General features: G+C 43.1%; 1 protein-coding gene across 5 annotated transcripts in view; it reads right to left on the reverse strand.

The window, feature by feature from the left end:
• The window catches only part of rtel1 (regulator of telomere elongation helicase 1), a 97215-nt gene extending 75379 nt beyond the window's left edge, over positions 1–21836 (reverse strand). For 3 of the 5 annotated variants that reach the window (XM_033630054.2, XM_033630053.2, XM_033630050.2), the window contains exons 1-6: positions 21454–21836; positions 9191–9386; positions 6455–6548; positions 5753–5834; positions 3540–3600; positions 1504–1579 (exon numbers count right to left, since the gene is read on the reverse strand). In XM_033630054.2, coding sequence (XP_033485945.1) covers positions 1504–1579; positions 3540–3600; positions 5753–5834; positions 6455–6548; positions 9191–9386; positions 21454–21555 — 611 coding nt within the window. In that variant the 5' untranslated portion in view covers positions 21556–21836. Of the gene's footprint in view, positions 1–1503; positions 1580–3539; positions 3601–5752; positions 5835–6454; positions 6549–9190; positions 9387–11722; positions 12334–21453 lie in introns of those variants that run through there. The other 2 variants (XM_078170345.1, XM_033630055.2) reach the window with 2 other exon arrangements.
• Positions 21837–24484: the final 2648 nt, after the last annotated feature.

Below are 24484 nucleotides of genomic sequence, written 5' to 3' on the forward strand. Positions count from 1 at the left end.
GACACTTATAAATGTATGCGTAACTGTGCTCGGATGTTGTTCTATGAGGCTCTGGCAGCTTTCAGTTGTCTCTTCGTCTTTAACGTTACACGGCTTGGCTTTCTCTCGCATGCATTCCTCCTACTTTTCTCTGTGTTGTCTTAAGTGTTGATATAGATTGGTCATGTTGTCGTGGGACGTGGCGACTTTAACTTTTAAACTTCTACACAACATGTCTTTCTGTTAAATGTCACCGTACCTGAATCCAAAGTATCGCCATGTAATAGACGTTGCGTTTTTTTCGCCAACAACTCAGCCTGCTCTTGGTCATGCTTATGCTCTTCTTCAGGCCCTGTTTAGACAACAACGGTTTCTCTAAAAACGGAAAAGTCTGTCCTTTGCCTTTTAAAAAAACTTCTGCATTTATATGACGACGTTATTGAAACAATCCCCGCTCACACGGAGCCGCAAAATCTACTGGAAACGCTGTAGTATGCCAGGCCAATGGGTGGCAGTGTAAATTTGCAAAGCAACACCACGGCATGACGCCATGCACCTGCGCTGAAGCGCCTTCCTCTACAACGCGGTGATTACAAACCAAAACAAAGAAGACACAATGGCGAAAGCATGCACAGATAACTTTGTCTTGTCTTTGGATGGACGACGAGGTGGAGTTGCTACAGTAACAGATCTACACTTCACTTCAAATCAACAGGGTGAGCAGCACAAACAGAGCTCGGCATTGTTGTTGTGACGGTGGGCATGCCTAGTGACTGGAACCGTAATGCGCATGTGCGAAAAGTCTCCGTTTTCAGAGGAACTGCAAATGATCGGCCAAAACGCAACTGAAGTTTACGGTTTTCAGTTGAAATCGCTGTCGTATAAACAGGACCTCAGTGTCTGTGTTGGGTCACTGCTGCACGCCGGGTGGTCACCTGACCACCATACGTCTACCATACCACCACACCAGAATAGCTTGTGGGCGTGATGTCAACAAACTACAGGAACACTACAGGAGAAGTAATCACGTTCACAGGCACACATGTTAACATTTATTTACATAAAATCGCAGCCTTTTATGCGGTTATGTAATCACACAGGCTGACATCGCGATTGCGATTAGATTAATCGTGCAGCACTACATTTTAGGCAAGAAAAAGGCAACACAGTAACAGTATCTTGGTTTATATTTGATCAGCAATGTCTAGATTTACAGTTCGATCTGAGTTTGAGAGAAAGACAGACAGCGCTACAAGTTTGAGGAAAACATGTATTTTGGATTTTACGGTGAACTGTCCTTTTGAAGATTGAGATGCTGTCAGTATGTTCTAACATTTTATGGTCCAAATGGATGACTGAGAAAATAATCACCAGATTAATCAACATTAGTTGCTGCCCCACACTCCACAAACAACTATTCAGCAAAAAACATGCATCAGCTGTTTCACTGGACTTCTAATAAGCAGGACAGAGATTTGGTAATGGAAACAGACAAGTAAGTGAACATGAATACACAAATCACACCTGTGTTTGTTGCCAAATTTGACCAAGTCTTCCACGTCGAGGATAGAATTCACCAAGTCTCTGTCAGTGCTCTTCTCTAAGGAAGAAAAGATGAAAATCAAGACTTGAGTGGGATTTATACTTCTGCATCGAATTGACACTGTACCTACAGTGTAGGCTCTGTGTAGATGCATCCTCTGTGCAATAAATTGTGAAGACAATAAGGCCCCCACAAAATAGCATTTTAAGTCTTGTGTGTGATTAATCATGGCATCATATGAATAGGAAAAGTCCATTAGCCGCTAGGCTAATTATATACATTGTTTAAAGTTGTAGGCTTAAGCTAATGTTAGAATGTTGTATTTGTGAGGAAAACATGTTTAGTATAAAACAACTGTTTTGTTGGTGAAACTTGAGAGTTGTAATGAAGCCAAATTTTGTGATGTTACCTTTGTTAAATGTCGCTGTTCCTGGCCTTATATGAGCAGAGGAAATCTCCGCTAGCTGCTAAACAAATTTATATTATGTAAGATGCCAAAAGCTTGTGCTAGTAACATTAGCATGTTGTATTAGTGGGGAAAATGTGTCCAGCAAAAGACAAGTGCTTTGTCTGTGAATCCTGTAAGTTAGTACTGAAGCCAATTTGTGTATTTGTGTTTGAAATTGTTGCTAGCGTTTACAGGCCCCCCGGAAAGCTGCTCAGCCTAGCAGCAAATTTTTCCCAGTGGCCACTCACAAGACTGCAGCGAAAAAATCCCCTGTGGCACAGAAAGCATTTTCCCTTTCAGCCACTATTGTAAAAGACAAAATAGTGTCCATCTAATAGTGTCCATATAAATGTTTCCTTACCCCAGCTGTGCCATCTCCACATCCACCCTCCTGCACTCATTACAATCCCAACAAGAGCTGTATGCACTACTGACAACATGTTTCTACATGTGTACAACTACACATAACATTTTGTGACAAACATATTAATATAGGCACACCATGTATGTTGTGAGCCTGGTACTTAGCAAAATCCCCCCCTACTCCCCCTATGCTCAGACAAGTGTTTCTTTTAATCCAAGTCTGAATAGCCTGCAAGCGTACTAGTAGAACTGATGGAACATTTTGAATTGTAATAACCTAATTCTGATATCTCTGGAAACCTCCTTGATATGATTTTATCCCACTCATCTTCTTTAAAAGGCTTTCGAATGAATCATGAAATTTTGTTATCAAAAATGTTATGTTATGGTTGTAAAATGGGTTTACAATGGGTTGATAATTACTTAAACAACAGAGAGCAATTTGTTGTTTTTAATGGTAATCGAGCATAGCTGGCTGTACTAAAATGTGGTGTTCCACAAGGATCCATTCTAGGACCCTTGTTGTTTTTGATATAATGATCTTGCTAATGCATCAAGTTTATTGTCACCTATACTATTCGCTGATGGCACAAATCTCTTGTCACTGACAAGAATTTTGATTCCCTTATTGCCAAACCAAATGCAGGACTCGTTCATTTTTCCCATTGGTTTAAGTTAAACAAGTTATCACTCAATGTCAAGAAATCTAACTTCATTATTTTCAGAAATAAGAACAAGAATTACAATGCAGACAGAGCCAAATTTATATCAATAACAATGCACTTGCACAAGTTTCATCAGCGAAATTCTTAGGTGTAAACACTGATGAGAACCTCTGCTTTAAGAATCATTGTGAATTTGTTTGTAAGAAGGTTTCAAAATCGTTGGGCATTATACAAAGGATTAAACAGCATTTGAAAAAGAGCACACTTCTAACTTTGTATTACAGTTTAATTCATCCTTACATCTCTTACTGTAATATAATTTGGGCCAGCACTTATTTTTCTTATTTACAAGCAATCCATAGATTTCAGTATAGTTATTTATAGGTTTAAGAAAGGAGGGTCGCTTATCAGCCCTTTGGGCTTTATGATCTTTCCTGCACATTTAAATGTTTTTTTTTACTGCTCTTTCTTCCTGAATGTATATTTGTAAGTGCAAACAACAATAAATAATAAAAATAAATAAAAAGTGTGAAAACATTACCTTCAGTGTTGTTGTAGTAGACACATGACCTGGTGGAAACTTTTGCTCTGCACATATGAACCTGAAAAACAGATGGAATGGAATCCAAAGCAAGCAATATATTGAAGTCTGTACAAATGGGTTCAAAACCCACTTTCCATCCTCAATTCATGAACTGCAACTTTTGAGTCTTCTTTAAAGAGAAGCAGCCACATGTACAGTACAGGCCAAAAGTTTGGACACACCTTCTCATTCAATGCGTTTTCTTTATTTTCATGACTATTTACATTGTAGATTCTCACTGAAGGCATCAAAACTATGAATGAACACATGTGGAGTTATGTACTTAACAAAAAAAGGTGAAATAACTGAAAACATGTTTTATATTCTAGTTTCTTCAAAATAGCCACCCTTTGCTCTGATTACTGCTTTGCACACTCTTGGCATTCTCTCCATGAGCTTCAAGAGGTAGTCACCTGAAATGGTTTCCACTTCACAGGTGTGCCTTATCAGGGTTAATTAGTGGAATTTCTTGCTCTATCAATGGGGTTGGGACCATCAGTTGTGTTGTGCAGAAGTCAGGTTAATACACAGCTGACAGCCCTATTGGACAACTGTTAAAATTCATATTATGGCAAGAACCAATCAGCTAACTAAAGAAAAACAAGTGGCCATCATTACTTTAAGAAATGAAGGTCAGTCAGTCCGGAAAATTGCAAAAACTTTAAATGTGTCCCCAAGTGGAGTCGCAAAAACCATCAAGCGCTACAACGAAACCGGCACACATGAGGACCGACCCAGGAAAGGAAGACCAAGAGTCACCTCTGCTTCTGAGGATAAGTTCATCCGAGTCACCAGCCTCAGAAATCGCAAGTTAACAGCAGCTCAGATCAGAGACCAGATGAATGCCACACAGAGTTCTAGCAGCAGACCCATCTCTAGAACAACTGTTAAGAGGAGACTGTGCCAATCAGGCCTTCATGGTCAAATAGCTGCTAGGAAACCACTGCTAAGGAGAGGCAACAAGCAGAAGAGATTTGTTTGGGCCAAGAAACACAAGGAATGAACATTAGACCAGTGGAAATCTGTGCTTTGGTCTGATGAGTCCAAATTTGAGATCTTTGGTTCCAACCGCCGTGTCTTTGTGAGACGCAGAAAAGGTGAACGGATGGATTCCACATGCCTGGTTCCCACTGTGAAGCATGGAGGAGGAGGTGTGATGGTGTGGGGGTGTTTTGTTGGTGACACTGTTGGGGATTTATTCAAAATTGAAGGCACACTGAACCAGCATGGCTACCACAGCATCCTGCAACGACACGCCATCCCATCCGGTTTGCGTTTAGTTGGACGATCATTTATTTTTCAACAGGACAATGACCCCAAACACACCTCCAGGCTGTGTAAGGGCTATTTGACCAAGAAGGAGAGTGATGGAGTGCTGCGGCAGATGACCTGGCCTCCACAGTCACCGGACCTGAACCCAATCCAGATGGTTTGGGGTGAGCTGGACCGCAGAGTGAAGGCAAAGGGGCCAACAAGTGCTAAACACCTCTGGGAACTCCTTCAAGACTGTTGGAAAACCATTTCAGGTGACTACCTCTTGAAGCTCATGGAGAGAATGCCAAGAGTGTGCAAAGCAGTAATCAGAGCAAAGGGTGGCTATTTTGAAGAAACTAGAATATAAAACATGTTTTCAGTTATTTCACCTTTTTTTGTTAAGTACATAACTCCACATGTGTTCATTCATAGTTTTGATGCCTTCAGTGAGAATCTACAATGTAAATAGTCATGAAAATAAAGAAAACGCATTGAATGAGAAGGTGTGTCCAAACTTTTGGCCTGTACTGTATAAGGAGACACAGTTCATGCTGTGTCAGCTGAAAGAGTTAAATATTTCAAAATACATGGATGGGAGGAAAACACGGAATGGCAATTGTTTGGCCTGTCATGTAATAGGTTGACTGGAAAAAGGTCCAATACTAACAGCTGTAAGGGGGCATATCGCCACCTATCGTAGCGGAGTTGGACATACTTCGGTCAATACATTGACTCCTCTCCCGTGCTTGTATACTGGAACAAGGACAGTAGTCCAATTAATGGCCCAGTTGAGCTGTGAGAAATTTTGAGGATTTGTGGGCATGTCTGAATCTTGATGATAACTCAGCTGACATGGCACCACATATATGCCCCTGGAAATTTGCAACGTGATTAAATCAGTGTTGTAGTTTGCTCACCTTGACGTGGTTGCTCTCCTGACGCATCACTTCCGGGTTGATACACAGCTGCTCCCTGGATCCCAGCACACACACCTTTGGCCTGAATCAGCAGAGAGACAGACATTGAAGCCCTTTTTAGATAGGAGTTGTGCAAATTTGCAGGAAAGCCCAATCAGTCTTCTTTCAGCATTGGCAGTATAAAAACAAAATCGGGGAGTGCGGTAAAATGCCGCTTACCTACTTTTGTTTATACAGAATGTGCCCTTTTCAGGGCAAGGGGGGGCGTGAGCAAGTAACAAAACATGTAGCTCAGTGTGTGATGTAAACAGTGACATGGGAGGGAAGCCGCGGCTAGTCAGTCCTTCGGTGATCCTCTTGTAAGTTGACCCGTTCTTCACCGTCCCTGTCATCTGATGGTTAATGGCCTCTTCGTTCGCGAGGACAAGGAGGGTGCGCAATTCCTTGTCTCCCCAGTTGCTCATCTTTATAGTGTCTGTCAGGTTTGTGATTCCCTCTTGCTACTAGCTGCTCATTCCTACTATCAGCTGTTTCCAGTGTGAAAGGGGCTTGATATATGGGTTTACTAGAAATTGCCTAACTCTCATCTGTGTTTAAATGTCTCTGAGCTGACCCTGACAAGTCATCACACACATCAGTAGTCATTGTGCATAATCAAAGAGTATTCCTAACATCTTGTAATGTTTAGAAATGACAGCTTACCTGTATGAGGTGTTCTTTAACTCATTGATGACCTGTGCGAGTTGAGAGTGTGTCCTGGATGCGTAGATGATCTTGGGAAGATCGGTGTAGTGGGCTGTGATACAATAACGACACACAATAATTACAGTGTATTTTTTAGAGTCACATGAAACATACCGCAATACCGTAGTAATGTAGTAGTCAGGTCAGCTGCTGTTTCCAAAGAGTACCACTTACTGGTCACAGTATAACACCAAATCAGTTAAACTTCAGGGATATCAATCTGTCCATTTAGGAACCACGGGTGATTGTAAATCAATTTCACCTGCTCTGGTGCAAATAAAAGTGGCAACAGGTGCAATGGAGAGGAACAAGCAAGACAACCCCAAAAAGGGAATGGTTTTGCATGTGGTGGCCACAGACCATTGCTCTCTCCTTATCCTTCCTTACTGATTCTTCTCTAGTTTTGTGCTCTGCTAGTGTCCTTTTCACTACTTGTAGCATGAGGGGGTACCTGCATCAGGTTGTACAGGTAGTCCAGCTCCTCCAGGATGGGACATACATACGTATGGTCACAAGAAGGTTTGCGGTGTCTCCAAGCACAGTCTCGAGCATGGAGGAGATGTCAGGAGACCAGCTGTTACACAAGGAGAGCTGGACAGGGCCGTAGAAGGGCCATCAACCCAGCAGCAGGACCGGTATCTGCTCCTCTCCGCAAGGAGGACCAGGAGGAGCACTGCCAGAGCCCTACAAAGTGACCTCCAGCAGGCTACTGGTGTGCATGTTTCTGACCAACTGTCTGAAAACTGAAACAGACTCCATGAGTGTGGCATGAGGATCTGACGTCTTCTAGTGGGACCTGTGCTCACAGCCCAGCACCATTCAGGTCAACTGGCATTCACCAGAGGACACCAGAATTGGCAAGTCCACCATTGGCACCCTGTTGTCTTCACAGATGAGAGCAGGTTCACACTGAGCATGTGACAGGCGTGAAAGAGTTTGGAGACGCTGTGGTGAAAGTTATGCTGCCTGTAACATCATCCAGCATGACCGGTTTGGCGGTGGGTCAGTGGGGGTATGGGTAGGCATATCCTTGGAGGGTCACATAGACCTCCACGTCATAGCCAATGATACCCTGACTGCTGCTGGTACCAGGACTAGGGATGGGCAAACGATCAAAATTTATTATTCGATCATCAAAAAAATTAACGATAAATTATCGATTAATTGATAAGCAAGTATTTCAAAAGAGAGAAAACAAAAGAGTGCAGTGCAGACTGTCGCCGCAAGAGAGCGCAGCTGCCCCAGTTTTGAGCTTCAACCCCCCCAGGCCAAAGAGGAAGAATGGCGCGCATGCACAGTTCACCCCTGGGTGTTTACAACCGTTGCCAGCCAGAGTTACAGGCTTCAGTTTTCAGCAAAACCTCCGTCTTTCAATGGCGTAGTGTTTTCAGAGGCCTCAAGGGAAGCCGCCGAGGCTTTGGAGAGTGATGAGAGCCTCTGTCTGTTTCTGATTTTTTGCCTGGCATAGGTACGGCGGGGGTCTCGTAGGCCTGTCGAGCCGCTGTGCTCGCCGGGCGGAAGGGTCTCGTTGGCATGGCAACTCGCCGGACGGGGGGTCTTGTTGGCATGGCGGCTCGCCGGACCTATGCCAGGCATTGTAGGGGAAACACTGCGACTATCGATCAAAATGATTTGTGATTGATCAAAAGCCTTAACAATCAATCATCGATAATCGAAAATTGATGCCCATCCCTAACCAGGACAAAATCCTCAGAGTGATTGTCAGACCTTACGCTGGTGCAGTGGGCCCTGGGTTCCTCCTGGTGCAGGACAATGCCCTGCGTCATGTGGCCAGAGTGTGTAGGCAGTTCCTGGATGACGAAGGCCTTGATGCCATTGACTGGCCCTCTCATTCCCCTGACCGAAATCCAATTGATCACCTATGGGTCGTTATGTATCGGTTCATCCGATGCCAACAAGTACAACCACAGACCGTCCAGGAGCTCACCAATGCAGTGATCCAGGTCTGGGAAGAGATCCCCAGGACGCCATCCGCTGACTCATCAGGGGCATGCCCAGACCCAGTTGCAGAGAGTGCAAAGAGGCAAGCTGGGCCATACACACTACTGAGTCACACTGTGAGTTTGCAAGTTGGATCAACCTAAGATTTCAATTTTTTACTTTGATTTGAGGTGTGATTTTGAATCCAGCCATTAATGGGTTAATGATTTTGGTTTCCATTAATCATTGTTACATTGTTTTGTTTTCAACAAATTGTACAATGTACATCAGTAAAGATTTTCAACTTGAATAATTCATTCATCAAAATCTGATGTGTGATTTAAGTGTTCACTTAATATTTTGGAGCAGTGTATACAGCTTGTACTGATGCATGCAGTCTGTCCTCCTGTCCTCTATCATTTGTGACTTAAGGTTGCTAACACTGTACCGAGGTTGTCAGGTGATGAATATACTCAACAGTCCCAAAACTTACTGGGTTTTTTTGGCTTTTGCCTTTATTCGACAGGACAGACTTGAGTGTCAAAGGGGAGAGAGTGGGGATGACATGCAGCAAAGGGCTGCAGGCTGGAATCTAATCCACGGCCACTGCAGCAAGGACAATGCCTTTATACATGGGCTGTGTGCTGTAACTACTGAGCTACTGGGCACCCCAAAGCTGAAGTCCTGAAGAAGATAGCCACTGAAACATGTTTTAAGTGCACTAAGCTGTCTGCTGATATGTTATGAACATACTTAGTGCGTCACTGTCTGTAGCAGTTGTTCCCCAGGATGACAGGGGCCTGTTTTGGAACATCTCCTCTCCACCTAGCCTCTCTATCTTGTGGGCAGAGATGGTGTCCTTGAGGTGTTCCCTCCAGGCAAGGGTGGCACACAAGAGGCAGAGGGTTTTACCAGTACCTGTAGGACTCTCCAGGACCCCATTCTGTGACTAAAACACACAGACAGACATGACACTGGTTTCAACTTTGAAGAGTGTTTCTCCCAAATTCTGTGTTTTCTTGCTTATTAGCAGTTACATCCTGACAGAACATGGAATAAGAATTTTCCCAAACAGACAGACACATTTACACAATTATCATACGCAACACAATGCATTTATAACTTTAAAAAGATTGCATCCTCCCCCCTCATCTGTCGTGAGCCTGAGCCGGTGTTCGCGCTGTAGTAGTAGGTATATATAGGGCTAGTACATCTTTTTCCTCACTAATAATAGCCTACTGGTTCTCTGTTGGAAACAGCCGATGAAGTTATTGTTAGCCGTTGCTATCCTGCACACCTGCACAGCGTGGTGATGAACTGTCTAATTGATTTCTGTTGGCGTGCTGTCTTGTGGGCCTGCACAGCGGAGTGATACTGGCCAGAAAATAGTCCCAATTGATAGCAAGGTCTGACGTAATGCGGGGATGTTTTAAAATTATTGAAATAGTCTAACAAAACACATGCATACTTTTTTGTAGCTTAAAACCTTTTGGTTACGTGTCCCCCTTATATCTTCAGAACTACTTTTTCTCCGGTAAGCTACGGGTCATTTCTCAGAGCAGGAGGCTCGTTGACAGTAGTGACACTGTCACATCAGAGCTACAGATGGTCAGCGTTTCACATAACGTCATGTCCAAAAACCTGAACTATCACTTTAAACAATGAAGTATGTTTTTCCTGCATTTAAAGTAGAGGTTGACCGATTAATTGGTTTGGCCGATTAATCGGCGCTGATAGGACGTTTTCCAAACTATCGTTATCGGTGAAAAAATGCTCCGATGGTTGAAAAGGTTTTTTTTTCCCTGCAGCGCAACAAGCTGTTTCCTCATCTCTCTCTCTCTCTCTCTCTCTCTCTCTCTCTCTCTCTCTCTCTCTCTCTCTCTCTCTGTTCGCTGAGGGGAGGGGCTGCTAGAGGGAGCGAGAGAGCGAGAGTCAGACGGCAGGCGCAGCATGTGCAGATGCTGCAGGGGAAAGGAGGCGTGAGAAGTCCACCTGGATATAAGCGGCAAGCGTGATTCTAAGTGCAGTAAAACCCTCACGAGTTAAAAAGCCAAAAAAAAATAACCTCCTTGTCGGAGTGTGCATGTTTGTTATGACCAGTGACCACAGCGTGCTTGTTAAGTAAGCAAACAGCTTGTTAACAAAAACCTAAAAGTTGTCTGCGTGTTGTCTGTTTATCTTAATGTGCCACAAATCTTAAAATTTGGCAAATTCTTGTAAATTTTGGCTGCTGGCCGAGACAAACCATTCTACGGACGCTTCATATCCAGGTCAATTCACACACTTGTGAGTAAAGCGTGGAGAGGGCTCCATCTTATCTCTTCATAAACTAGAGTTATATTATTTTGCGTGACGGATGCTTCATATAACACAACAATATAGCCTACTATTTATTGTGTTATGTCATCGTGTCATTTCTGTCTCTACATGGTCACGCGTTAACAATTCTCCTCTACTCTCTGTATCGCGCACAGCGGAGTTCTGCCACACACACACACACAGGTGAGCACGCTAGAGCATTTTCCTGACCAAACCTGACCTGAGCCCAGCGCAGTTTGTTAGCTGACATAGTTATTGTTATGGACCGTGTATAAATAACCATCAACAGACTGCTGTTATGCACAGACAAACACGCTGCTCGCACAGCAGTGCAGCACGGCACTGTACGTACACTCAGTTGGAGCGGAGCCTGTGTTGCATTCAGGAGTTGTCACGTAAATTCAAACTTCCAGCACTTTAATAGGTCATAGCACAAAACAGCAGCATGTCAAGTGACTTTTTACTTTCATCTGTTCAATAAAATTGTATTATCCTAAATCTTGAGACACCTCATATGTAAGCTAGACAGACATTTCACCTGCTCATTACTGTGCACAAATGTACTGTATGTACTTAGTCCTAAAGAGCCCTAGCCAGTAGATACATAGAAACATCCCAGCAGGCTGTGCTTTGCAAGCATACAAAAAAGTTTCGCACATGTGAAAAAAAAATTTGGACTGGATGCTGTGTTGTCATATACAACATTATGAACTGAACTGAACTTCTTTGTCATTTTCATGCGCAGCACAAAAAAAACAAACTGACATTTTACATACCCCAAGCAAAAAGAAACAAAACATTTAAAAACAATTTGTGTAACATACAAGAAAGAACATATAGCACAATAGTGAGATGAAAAGGGTCGACATTTCACAGTCAAAAACTCCACATCCTGAGAGCAGAACTGGGAGATCCTCTTCACATCACAGCACCATGAATTGTTTGTGTATACACCACGGAGCTTACCAGATGATGCAGCTTCCCTGTCTGCTCTATGTAGTGTTAGCCCCGTTAGCTCAACACCGGAGTCTGGTATGTTACAATTCATCGATGCCTCAGTGAACACAAGGACGCAGCAGTCCCTCACTCCTCAGTGAGTGGATCTCCACAGTCGTATGTAATCCATTTCGTGTCCAGCGAGCGGACATTCGCCAGAAGGCCGCTGGGAACAGCTGGTTTGATGGGGTTAGCTGTTAGCATAGAGCTAACCCCTCCGCACTTCCCCCGCTTCCTGTCACAGCGCTGCCAGCGTCTTCCCTTCAGGACAGCTCCAGGCGAATCCATGGTCATCTCAAGTTACTAATTTATATCCACAAGTGTCCCTGTTACTAGCATATTTGTTGTCTCACAGACTCAGGAGTGGAGGGTGTGGGGGGGATGTTACGCGAGTGATTGTGTTTGTCGGAGGCCTCCACGTGGGGAAGACAGACAGGACAGGAGAATACTCCGACCAATCATTGCATTCAGTCCAAATGCAGTGATTGGTCGGAGTTTTCTTAGAAACATATGAGAATGGTATAATTTTGAGTTTGTATCCCCGGTGGAATTCGCTTACATTTCAGTGTGCCATCGGCTTATTTATAGCATCTTAACCTAAACAAAGAAAAGTGTAAAATTTCCAGAAAGGTAAGTGTTGCTTTACAGGAAATGGCCACTTTAGAATGAAAATACATAGAGTACTTACTCACCCTCATGCCGACAAGAAGTCCAGTGTAGCTTTTGTTTTTTTCCAAATATGTTTATTGAAAAATACAATACGATACTTCCAATCACAGAAATACAATTGACCTTTTCCTTTCTTTTTTTTTAAGAACATATATGCATATGTACACAGTCACATATACACATATAAAAACAAAAATAACCAAAAAACAAAACAAAACAAAAACCCTCTGATAAGAATGTAGAAGAAAATAATTAAATTAAATTACAGAGTACAGTGTAATAAACAATGAACAACCCCCCACCCACGCCCCCACTCAGCTCATCATGACCAACACACATATTACTGGTCGTGTATGCAATATAAAAAGGTACAACTATAACAGGCACACATTCAATTGGGTAGTACCTCTAAATTGGTGAAATAGGAAATAAAGGGTTGCCATTTGTGGAAAAATTTAACTGTACATCTTTTCAACGTGTATTTAATTTTCTCAAGTTTTAAAAAAAACATTATGTCTTTGAGCCACCGGGAGATATAAGGATATTTAGCAGACTTCCAATGCAACAATAAGGAACGTCTTGCTAGTAAGGATGTGAAAGCTATAATGTCCTTTTGTGTAGAGTTAAGTGAAAGTGAGGGGTCAGGAATCCCAAATATAGCAATCAGAGGGCAAGGTTGGAGATTTACCCCAAGAACAGTGGACATAATAGTAAAATAACCCGCCCAGAAACCTTTCAGATCAGGACAAAGAAAAAACATGTGGCTAAGGTGACAAGGAGAGCCATGGCATTTATCACATTTGTCTTCCACTTCCGGATACAGTTCAGATAGTCTAGATTTAGAGAAATGCACCCTGTGTAAGACCTTAAATTGAATAAGACCAAGGCGAGCACAAGAGGTGGTAGATCGTATCCTCTCTATGGCCTGTTCCCAGGACTCCTCATGTATTTGTATTCCCAGTTCCTCTTCCCATGTACACTTAAGTTTAGCATTTGAGTGGTTGCTAAAAGCCAAGATAATATCATACAACTTTGAAATGATTCCTCTGTGATGAGGAACAAATGATAGCATGGTTTCCCACCGCTGTTCTGGAGGTAAAGAGGGGAAATTAGGGAAACACTAACAAAATTGCGAGTTTGAAAATAGCGAAACAGATGAGTAACAGGGAGGCCGTAGCGAGATGACAAATTGGCAAAACTATCAAAGACACCATCTTCACCACATAGTTGGATGTATCAGCAAGGGTGATGAGGATGAGTACAGGGCTGTTGTGGATAACTTTGTCACATGGTGTGAGCAGAACCATCTGCAGCTCAACGTGGCAAAGACAAAGGAACTGGCTGTGGATCTGAGGAGGACCAAGACACCGGTGACCCCTGTTTCCATCCAAGGGGTCAGTGTGGACATTGTAGAGGACTATAAGTACCTGGGGGTACACATTGACAATAAACTGGACTGGGTTAAGAACACTAACGCTCTCTACAGGAAGGGCCAGAGCCATCTCTATTTTCTGAGGCGACTGAGGTCCTTCAACATCTGCCGGACTATGCTCAGGATTTTCTATGAGTCTGTGGTGGCCAGTGCTATCCTCTATGCTGTTGTGTGCTGGGGCAGCAGGCTGAGGGTGGCGGACGCCAACAGACTCAACAAACTGATCCGCAAGGCCAGTGACGTTGTGGGAACGGAGTGTGACTCTCTGATGGTGGTGTCAGAGAGGAGGATGCTGTCTAAGCTACGAACTATCTTGGACAATGTCTCACACCCACTCCACCATGTGCTGGTCAGGCACAAGAGTACTTTCAGTGGGAGACTCATACCACCAAGATGTACCACTGAGCGCCACAGGAAATCATTCCTGCCTGTGGCCATCAAACTGTACAACTCCTCCCTCTGAGTGGCCCTGAGACTTTTTCCACACACTGCATTAATTTAATTTAACTTGTGCAATAACCCCATTCACCCTGACTGTATATATTCCGTTTGTGTAAATAATCTTGTTCAGTTTACAATATATACAGTACAGGCCAAAAGTTTGGACACACCTTCTCATTCAATGCGTTTTCTTTATTTTCATGACTATTTACATTGTAGATTCTCACTGAAGGCATCAAAACTATGAATGAACACATGTGGAGTTATGTACTTAACAAAAAAAAGTGAAATAACTGAAAACATGTTTTATTTCTAGTTTCTTCAAAATAGCCACCCTTTGCTCTGATTACTGCTTTGCACACTCTTTGCATTCTCTCGACGAGCTTCAAAAGGTAGTCACCTAAAATGGTTTCCACTTCACAGGTGTGCCTTATCAGGGTTAATTAGTGGAATTTCTTGCTTTATCAATGGGGTTGGGACCATCAGTTGTGTTATGCAGAAGTCAGGTTAATACACAGCCGACAGCCCTATTGGACAACTGTTAAAATTCATATTATGGCAAGAACCAATCAGCTAACTAAAGAAAAACCAGTGGCCATCATTACTTTAAGAAATGAAGGTCAGTCAGTCCGGAAAATTGCAAAAACTTTAAATGTGTCCCCAAGTGGAGTCGCAAAAACCATCAAGCGCTACAACCAAACTGGCACACATGAGGACCGACCCAGGAAAGGAAGACCAAGAGTCACCTCTGCTTCTGAGGATAAGTTCATCCGAGTCACCAGCCTCAGAAATCGCAAGTTAACAGCAGCTCAGATCAGAGACCAGATGAATGCCACACAGAGTTCTAGCAGCAGACCCATCTCTAGAACAACTGTTAAGAGGAGACTGCGCCAATCAGGCCTTCATGGTCAAATAGCTGCTAGGAAACCACTGCTAAGGAGAGGCAACAAGCAGAAGAGATTTGTTTGGGCCAAGAAACACAAGGAATGGACATTAGACCAGTGGAAATCTGTGCTTTGGTCTGATGAGTCCAAATTTGAGATCTTTGGTTCCAACCGCCGTGTCTTTGTGAGACGCAGAAAAGGTGAACGGATGGATTCCACATGCCTGGTTCCCACTGTGAAGCATGGAGGAGGAGGTGTGATGGTGTGGGAGTGTTTTGCTGGTGACACTGTTGGGGATTTATTCAAAATTGAAGGCACACTGAACCAGCATGGCTACCACAGCATCCTGCAGCGACATGCCATCCCATCCGGTTTGCGTTTAGTTGGACGATCATTTATTTTTCAACAGGACAATGACCCCAAACACACCTCCAGGCTGTGTAAGGGCTATTTGACCAAGAAGGAGAGTGATGGAGTGCTGCGGCAGATGACCTGGCCTCCACAGTTACCGGACCTGAACCCAATCGAGATGGTTTGGGGTGAGCTGGACCGCAGAGTGAAGGCAAAGGGGCCAACAAGTGCTAAACACCTCTGGGAACTCCTTCAAGACTGTTGGAAAACCATTTTAGGTGACTACCTCTTGAAGCTGATCGAGAGAATGCCAAGAGTGTGCAAAGCAGTAATCAGAGCAAAGGGTGGCTATTTTGAAGAAACTAGAATATAAAACATGTTTTCAGTTATTTCACCTTTTTTTGTTAAGTACATAACTCCACATGTGTTCATTCATAGTTTTGATGCCTTCAGTGAGAATCTACAATGTAAATAGTCATGAAAATAAAGAAAACGCATTGAATGAGAAGGTGTGTCCAAACTTTTGGCCTGTACTGTATGTGTGTGTGTGTGTGTGTGTGTGTGTGTGTATATATATATATATATATATTTACGTTTATGTTTGTTAATAATTCCTGTTTATTTAACTATATATTTGTTAATACTACTGTTTAAATTTCTTATATTTTCACCTATCTTTCCTCTCTTGCAAGGAGCACTTGTAACATAAATAATTTCCCCTCGGGGATCAATAAAGTATTTCTGATTCTGATTCTGATACATATAAATATTTGAATTGTGTAATACCCTTGTCATACCACACTGAAAATGTTGAGTCCGAAAGTGATGGAGGAAATAAATGATTGTTATTTAAAGGACCCAAGGAAGATGCAGCTACAAATTTAAAGTTCCGTCTAAATTGATACCAGATCTTGAGTGTGTTAAGAACCACTCGATTATCAGTATATAGAGAAGGTTTTGTAGGTAAAGAGGAATAAAGTAGAGCAGGTGTACAGTACAGGCCAAAAGTTTGGACACACCTTCTCATTCAATGCGTTTTCTTTATTTTCATGACTATTTACATTGTAGATTCTCACTGAAGGCATCAAAACTATGAATGAACACATGTGGAGTTATGTACTTAACAAAAAAAGGTGAAATAACTGAAAACATGTTTTATATTCTAGTTTCTTCAAAATAGCCACCCTTTGCTCTGATTACTGCTTTGCACACTCTTGGCATTCTCTCCATGAGCTTCAAGAGGTAGTCACCTGAAATGGTTTTCCAACAGTCTTGAAGGAGTTCCCAGAGGTGTTTAGCACTTGTTGGCCCCTTTGCCTTCACTCTGCGGTCCAGCTCACCCCAAACCATCTGGATTGGGTTCAGGTCCGGTGACTGTGGAGGCCAGGTCATCTGCCGCAGCACTCCATCACTCTCCTTCTTGGTCAAATAGCCCTTACACAGCCTGGAGGTGTGTTTGGGGTCATTGTCCTGTTGAAAAATAAATGATCGTCCAACTAAACGCAAACCAGATGGGATGGCGTGTCGTTGCAGGATGCTGTGGTAGCCATGCTGGTTCAGTGTGCCTTCAATTTTGAATAAATCCCCAACAGTGTCACCAGCAAAACACCCCCACACCATCACACCTCCTCCTCCATGCTTCACAGTGGGAACCAGGCATGTGGAATCCATCCGTTCACCTTTTCTGCGTCTCACAAAGACATGGCGGTTGGAACCAAAGATCTCAAATTTGGACTCATCAGACCAAAGCACAGATTTCCACTGGTCTAATGTCCATTCCTTGTGTTTCTTGGCCCAAACAAATCTCTTCTGCTTGTTGCCTCTCCTTAGCAGTGGTTACCTAGCAGCTATTTGACCATGAAGGCCTGATTCGCGCAGTCTCCTCTTAACAGTTGTTCTAGAGATGGGTCTGCTGCTAGAACTCTGTGTGGCATTCTCATCTGGTCTCTGATCTGAGCTGCTGTTAACTTGCGATTTCTGAGGCTGGTGACTCGGATGAACTTATCCTCAGAAGCAGAGGTGACTCTTGGTCTTCCATTCCTGGGTCGGTCCTCATGTGTGCCAGTTTGGTTGTAGCGCTTGATGGTTTTTGCGACTCCACTTGGGGACACATTTAAAGTTTTTGCAATTTTCCGGACTGACTGACCTTCATTTCTTAAAGTAATGATGGCCACTGGTTTTTCTTTAGTTAGCTGATTGGTTCTTGCCATAATATGAATTTTAACAGTTGTCCAATAGGGCTGTCGGCTGTGTATTAACCTGACTTCTGCACAACACAACTGATGGTCCCAACCCCATTGATAAAGCAAGAAATCCCACTAATTAACCCTGATAAGGCACACCTGTGAAGTGGAAACCATTTCAGGTGACTACCTCTTGAAGCTCATGGAGAGAATGCCAAGAGTGTGCAAAGCAGTAATCAGAGCAAAGGGTGGCTATTTTGAAGAAACTAGAATATAAAACATGTTTTCAGTTATTTCACCTTTTTTTGTTAAGTACATAACTCCACATGTGTTCATTCATAGTTTTGATGCCTTCAGTGAGAATCTACAATGTAAATAGTCATGAAAATAAAGAAAACGCATTGAATGAGAAGGTGTGTCCAAACTTTTGGCCTGTACTGTAGGTCACATGGATACAGTAAAGCACATGAAAATACCAATTAACAAATAACAGTAGGCCCTAAGTACTGTACAAATAGATGCAGAGAACATAAAATGAGGTAGTGTTGATCTGATCTGAAGTACAAAAATACAAAATATGGTATAGTCTTGTTATATAACAGTATCCAGTAAGATTGCGGGAAAAAATTGCCTGCTATAAACAAACAATAGTGACACTAACCTAGTTAGTGCAACAAACCAGAAAACCACCTAATACTGCACAGGTTGAGAATTAAGGCTAGTGAGTCCACAAACTCTAAGCAATAATAGAACACAGATCTGAAAAGCTATTGGATCTCACCCAGAAATCAAGGTTTTGACATTGTCGCTGGCTTCCTCCGCTGAAACAAAGTCCTTCTCAACACCGTTGTATGTGATGCGAAGTCGCGCTGGATGAATCAGACCATACTGAGCACCGTCAATGCCACGAAGTTGGCGCCTGACCTCGTTGAATGCAGCTCGAGCCCGAGCTATCTTGGCAGTGTGGTCAGGGAAGACTGAGATGGTCAGGCCTCTGACTTTAATCTGTCGGAGCTCTCTAGCGTGGCGCAAAATGTCAACACAGTCACTGTGATAATGAAATCTGCACACAATGGCTCGTGGATGATCACCAGGCTTGGGTTTGGGTTGGAGGGTCCGGTGAGACCGGTCCAAAAGCAGTTCCTTTACCAGATCGAATGCTTCCTTCAGTAAGGCGGCTACAGCAGCAGTGGTACAGGTGTCAGGACCCTCCGGTACTCCCACTATCCTAATGTTGTTACGCTGCGATCTGGATTCCAAGTCTTCACATTTATTTTCCAGCTTGGCTATGTTAGCTGTGGGGCACTTGATAGTAGTTTTCATCACGGCGATGTCATCGGAGCACTCAGTGAGTGCATGGTCCATCTCTCCGACTGTACCTTTTAGCATGGACATGGTAGCATCGGTAGCAGCTTTATCATTAGCCTGCTGTGTCTTCACCGCTTGCAGGTCGAGCTTGATAGTAGACAGAGCATCCCCAAGAGTATCCTGGAGTTCCTTTTTAAAAATATCAGCAATATCTTTCCTCAGCGAGGCCAGCAACTCGAGCTTGAGGGCAGCGGTTTCAGGGTTAGCGTGCGTCAAGGCGGCCTCTGCAGGAGCTGACGGCTCACTCGAGGATGTGGTCGTGGTTTGTAGACCAGGCCTCAGTTGTGTCTGAATAGTACTGCGAGTCTTAGAGTTCTTTCCAGATATTTTACGCAGTCCAGAGTTAAACTTCCCAACAAAAAGTACTGCGGAGTAAGACAAGACTAAATATGTGACCAAAAAGCACAGATGAAATACAATTTTAAACAAAATCGGCAGGAACTTCTAAACCTACGTCCCACTCCATTAAAGCTCAGCAGCGCCCCCTTCAGTGTAGTTTTTTAATCCAGAAAACTTGTTGGGGGATTGGAGGATTTTTACATACACTTGAAGTGCACAGAACCCACATTTTGAAAATGTAATACAACTCCGCTAGTCTCGCTCACCAGACCTTTCTCAAGAAAAGAAAGGTCTGGCTGGACCGACTCTCACTGTGAGATTGGAGAAAAAAAAAACGCCCCGGCTGCTTGTACTTCTTTCAACCAATCACAATCGTTCTGGGCGGTGCCACAGCAATGGTGCACTTGCAAAAATATTGCCGGGGGGAAACAGGTTTTGGTGTAACACGCCCACAAAAATATCACCTACAGGACGCGAAACATGACAGAAAAATGGCTACATCCCCGCAAGATCAAACACCGCAAAAGTTAGTAAAGGACATGTTGAAAACGGTTGAAAACTGCTACACAACCGGAGGTGGTAGGGCGGGACTTCAGCGGGTGGCTTGTTCTGCCCAGTGAGAGGCTGATCTCTGCAGCGAACTTCCGCCCACTCAGACTACAACTCCGCGAATGCTAATCCGTTTTTTTTTCCTACTCCAAACTATCGTTATTATATCAGCCTTTAAAAATCCACTATTGGTCGACCCCTAATTAAAAGTGGTTGCCATGGTGGGATTTTGTTCATAATCTTTTAAATAAATGAAGACTTGATTAAAAAAAAAAAACATAATTACAGTGAACACTTCTCTGGCAGCCTTCATAGGGTTGTTCAGTGAAGGATTTATTATTTATTCTGCCTACAAACTTGCATTTATTTAGAGATTTATATTCATGTGAAGCATTGTAGCAGAGATAAAAATGAAAGACATTTATTGGATGACCACATAAATATGTGATGACAAGATAAATTCATACTGAAACCATCTTCATCGTGATTTTCAGTCTTCGTAATAAGAAAAACGACACCCATATTTGATGTAGTGTTCTGTCATTCGCGAATGAATCGTTCAAAAGAACGAATATGTTGAGTGAACGTACTGAACTGAATCACTTCTGGAACTGATTCGTTTATTTCTCAGCTCAGTTGAGCTCCGTGCGAACGATGAATCACTTGTGAGTCACGAGGCAGCCAGGGTGCAGGGAGGGACTGCCTACTGCGTGACAAATCACTTGGTGAACAAATCACTCGGAGAACGAATCACTCGGGGAACGAATCACTCCGTGAACGACGTAACCCTGATCCCTGAGTGATTCAAATCATTTCTTCTCAGCGACACACTTTCAGAGGGACCGTTTTCTCCAAGCTAACGGCTAATGTAGTCAAGAGTCAAGCCACTGAACACAATCACACACCTCCCCATTGTTTTAACAGACTTAGTTTCCAGATAAACAAATTTAAAATGTTAGGCTGGCCAGTAATAAGACTCAGCACTCCCGGAAGCCGTGAACTGAACTGAATCATGAATCGTTCAGCCGTGTATCAGTTCAGTGAGTCAGACTACACAGTCAGGGCTCCTCCCACCAAGCGCTGAACGATTCGGAGAACGAATCTTTTGAATGAATTTTTTTAATGAACTGAACTGCCCATCACTAATTTGATCTTGGTAATGCAGGTTGAACATATTAAAAACCTTCATATAGGGTCCGCTGTATTAATAAGAGCTGTCCCCCCCCCTCCCCCCCCTCCCCCCCCCACACACACACAACGATATGGAATTTCCGCCCTTGACGCACACATAACAATGATATGGAATTTCCGCCCTTGACACAGAGGACTGTAAAGCACGGAGCTCTCACTTCAAAAACTACGTTTTTTACGTTTTTGACTGTAACTTAAACGTCACCCCAATTTCAATGAATGACTTCCTGCACTACTGTCTAGCTAAGAAACATTACAAAAACAGGTGTAACTCTCAGCAATACTTAACGTTACCTTCTGAAGACACTCAATCACTTTGCTCATGTAGTCCTTCTGACAGTCATATGGAGGAAATGGGAAATTCACTGTCACTCCGTTCAGAGTTAGTGAAGGCATTATTGTCTCCTAGCTTCGACCAGCAGCAGCAGCAGCAGCATTCGTCACCTAACTAACGTTACCGTTGTGCTAAATATGACGCACTTTATAAAAACTCCTCGTAGCTTCGGTAAACTGTCAAACAGTTTTAAATGTCTAAATGCCGTAAAGCGAGCAGTTACTACTGCTTGCTTTGGTCGCTGTAACTGCACAATGACTAACACCTGTCCAACTCCCTAAACATGCCTGATCTTGCCGCCAGCTTTCCGATTTAGCCCAGTGCTCATGCGCACTGTAATGACTTCCCCCCCCCCCTTCTTCTTCTCGATTTCCGGCAGTTTTGACGCTACTTGGCGTATCACTTCCCTCTACTGGACAGAGTCTATTTAAATCTTCATATACAGCCCTGCTTCACGCAGGAACTGTAAGGCTGCTTTTGTTATCATCTGGTGGTTCTCACCCTGGCCAAAAATAGCTTTAATAGAAAATGTCTCCACACCCAGTTCTGCCAGCTTCTTATAGAAAGACATCCTCTCTATTCTATACATCTGACATTCCATAAAAAATGTTTAATTGTTTCTGATCGCCCACATTCACATAGTCCATCAGGATGCTGCCCCATAATATGCAGATAATGATTTAGCCTAATCCACAATGCCCAAGCCTCAGTCTGCAGATGTTAATAGATTCACTTCGAGTTCCAGAGCTATAACTAATTTTTCTAACCAAAGGCTGTAAAGAAAAATAATACCTTCCTTTAGTCTCCTTTTCCCACAGTTCCTGCCTTTCTTTTTCCACACCCTCTTTGATTTTCTCTCTCAGTTCCACTCTTCCTGGAGATATATTAAAGTCTACTACTTCTTTCTGCAGGGTTGCCTTTGCTATAGAATCGGTGATTTCATTTCCCTCAACTCCAGCATGTCCAGGAACCCAACAAAACATGACTTCACACCCATTCTTTTCTACTCGAAAAAATACATACAATAATTTTTTAACAAGATCCGGCCGAGCTTTCGATATACCTCCTCTTATAGCCATTAGAGCTGCTGCTGAGTCCGAGCAAATCAGAACTGATTTTGGTCTTTCTTCCTCAGTCCACCTCAGAGCCCAGAGAATTGCCAGTAATTCTGCAGTAAAAATAGAACTTCCATCTGAGATACGCTGATCAAACTTGAGTCTTAACTGATCTACGTACACCCCAAATCCTGCTTTCCCACTCTCTGGATCCTTAGAACCATCTGTGTATATTATCAGCTTCTCCTCCCTGACTGAGTTGAGATATTCTTGTATTATGTTCACCTCTTTCTTGTCTTGAAGAAAGCACAGCTTGATGTTTAAGTCCTGCATTACCCACGGTGGTATTGATACCCAGCTTGTTTGTTCCACTATGCCACCCTGTTCCATGCCCAGTTTCCTTGCCCACTTATTTATTCTGGCAATATATGGCTCATGCCTGCCTTCTTCCACCTCTTGTAACAGACACCTAGCTGGGAAGGTTTGAGCACTCCTACTAATTTTTATCCAGTACTGTAATCCTAACTTAATGCGCCTTAACCATAGGGGCATTTCTCTCATTTCAATAACTAGTGCAGGGATTGGGGAGGTTCTAAAGGCTCCACAGCAGAGTCTCAGGGCCTTTGCCTGTATGACGTCCAACCTAGCCAGCACAGTTTTTGAGGCAGCACCATACACATAGCACCCATAATCAAGAGCCGATGTAATCATGGCCTGGTAAATTAGTCGCAATGTTTCCCTGACTGCTCCCCACTCACACCCAGCCAGACTTCTTAAGATGTTAATGATTTTTTCAGATTTCTCCACTGTGCACAACCCATGACATGCGCTCCTCAAACCAAACACAAAATTTAAAAACCTTCACCTTTTTCAGTTGTAGCCCATATAAGTTCAGCCCTAAATTCGGTAACTTTCTTTAAAAACCAAAAATCATATATTTAGTTTTGGACACTGAAATCCTAAAACCCCATGTATTCCCCCATTCCTCTACAGTCTGTAGTGCCTTTTGAACCTGTTTCAAAATAAATTCCACATTTCGTCCTCTTTTCCAAATGGCCCCATCATCAGCAAACAAGGAAAGCCCAAATCCTCTTCCTATATTATCAAAAATGTCATTTATCATCATGTTAAACAAAACTGGTGATATTACACTTCCCTGTGGTGTACCGTTCTCTATTTCTACTACCTTAGAGCTGACCCCACCTACCCGGACTTGTATAGTTCTTTTCCTTAAAAACCCTCCCCGTCCCCTAATTCCAAGATCATAAATTTTAATCAGTAATCCCTCCTTCCACAGACTGTCATAAGCTTTCTCGATATCCAGGAATACACCCACCACCACCTCTTTATTATTAAACGCCTTTTTAATATCTTGATCCAGCAGTGTAACTGACTCCATTGTGGATCGTCCATTTCTGAACCCATTCTGGACATTAACAAAGAGCCCTCTTGTTTCCAATACATGCACTAGCCTATTGGTAACCATCCTCTCCATTATTTTACAGAGCACTGCTGTAAGTATAGGCTGACATGAGCCAGGGTCAGACGCCTTCTTGCCTGGCTTCAAGATCGGAACCACTACTGCATGTTTCCATTCCTTCGGCAAGCACCCCTACTCCCACACTGTGTTTAACAAAGCAGGGATTTCCTCCAACACTATGTCATCCAGGTGTTTAAACAGCTCATAAGATAGTCTGTCTCACCCTGGGGTGGTGTTTGCCCCTGCCATAATAGCGTCCCTCAATTCCTTCATAGAAAAGAATAAATTAATTGGCTCACCATTTTCAATACTCCTTTCCAGCTGGTTGCAGCGAGCACCCCACCCCAGGAGAATTCATGTAAAATGGGAGGTTAAACCATGAACATAAACTACAGATCACCTGTAAAGCATTTTAAAAAATTAATCTATCATAATTAAAACAACTATAGACTGAAA

This window comes from Epinephelus lanceolatus, chromosome 8, assembly GCF_041903045.1.
Source record: "Epinephelus lanceolatus isolate andai-2023 chromosome 8, ASM4190304v1, whole genome shotgun sequence".
NCBI lineage: Eukaryota > Metazoa > Chordata > Actinopteri > Perciformes > Serranidae > Epinephelus > Epinephelus lanceolatus.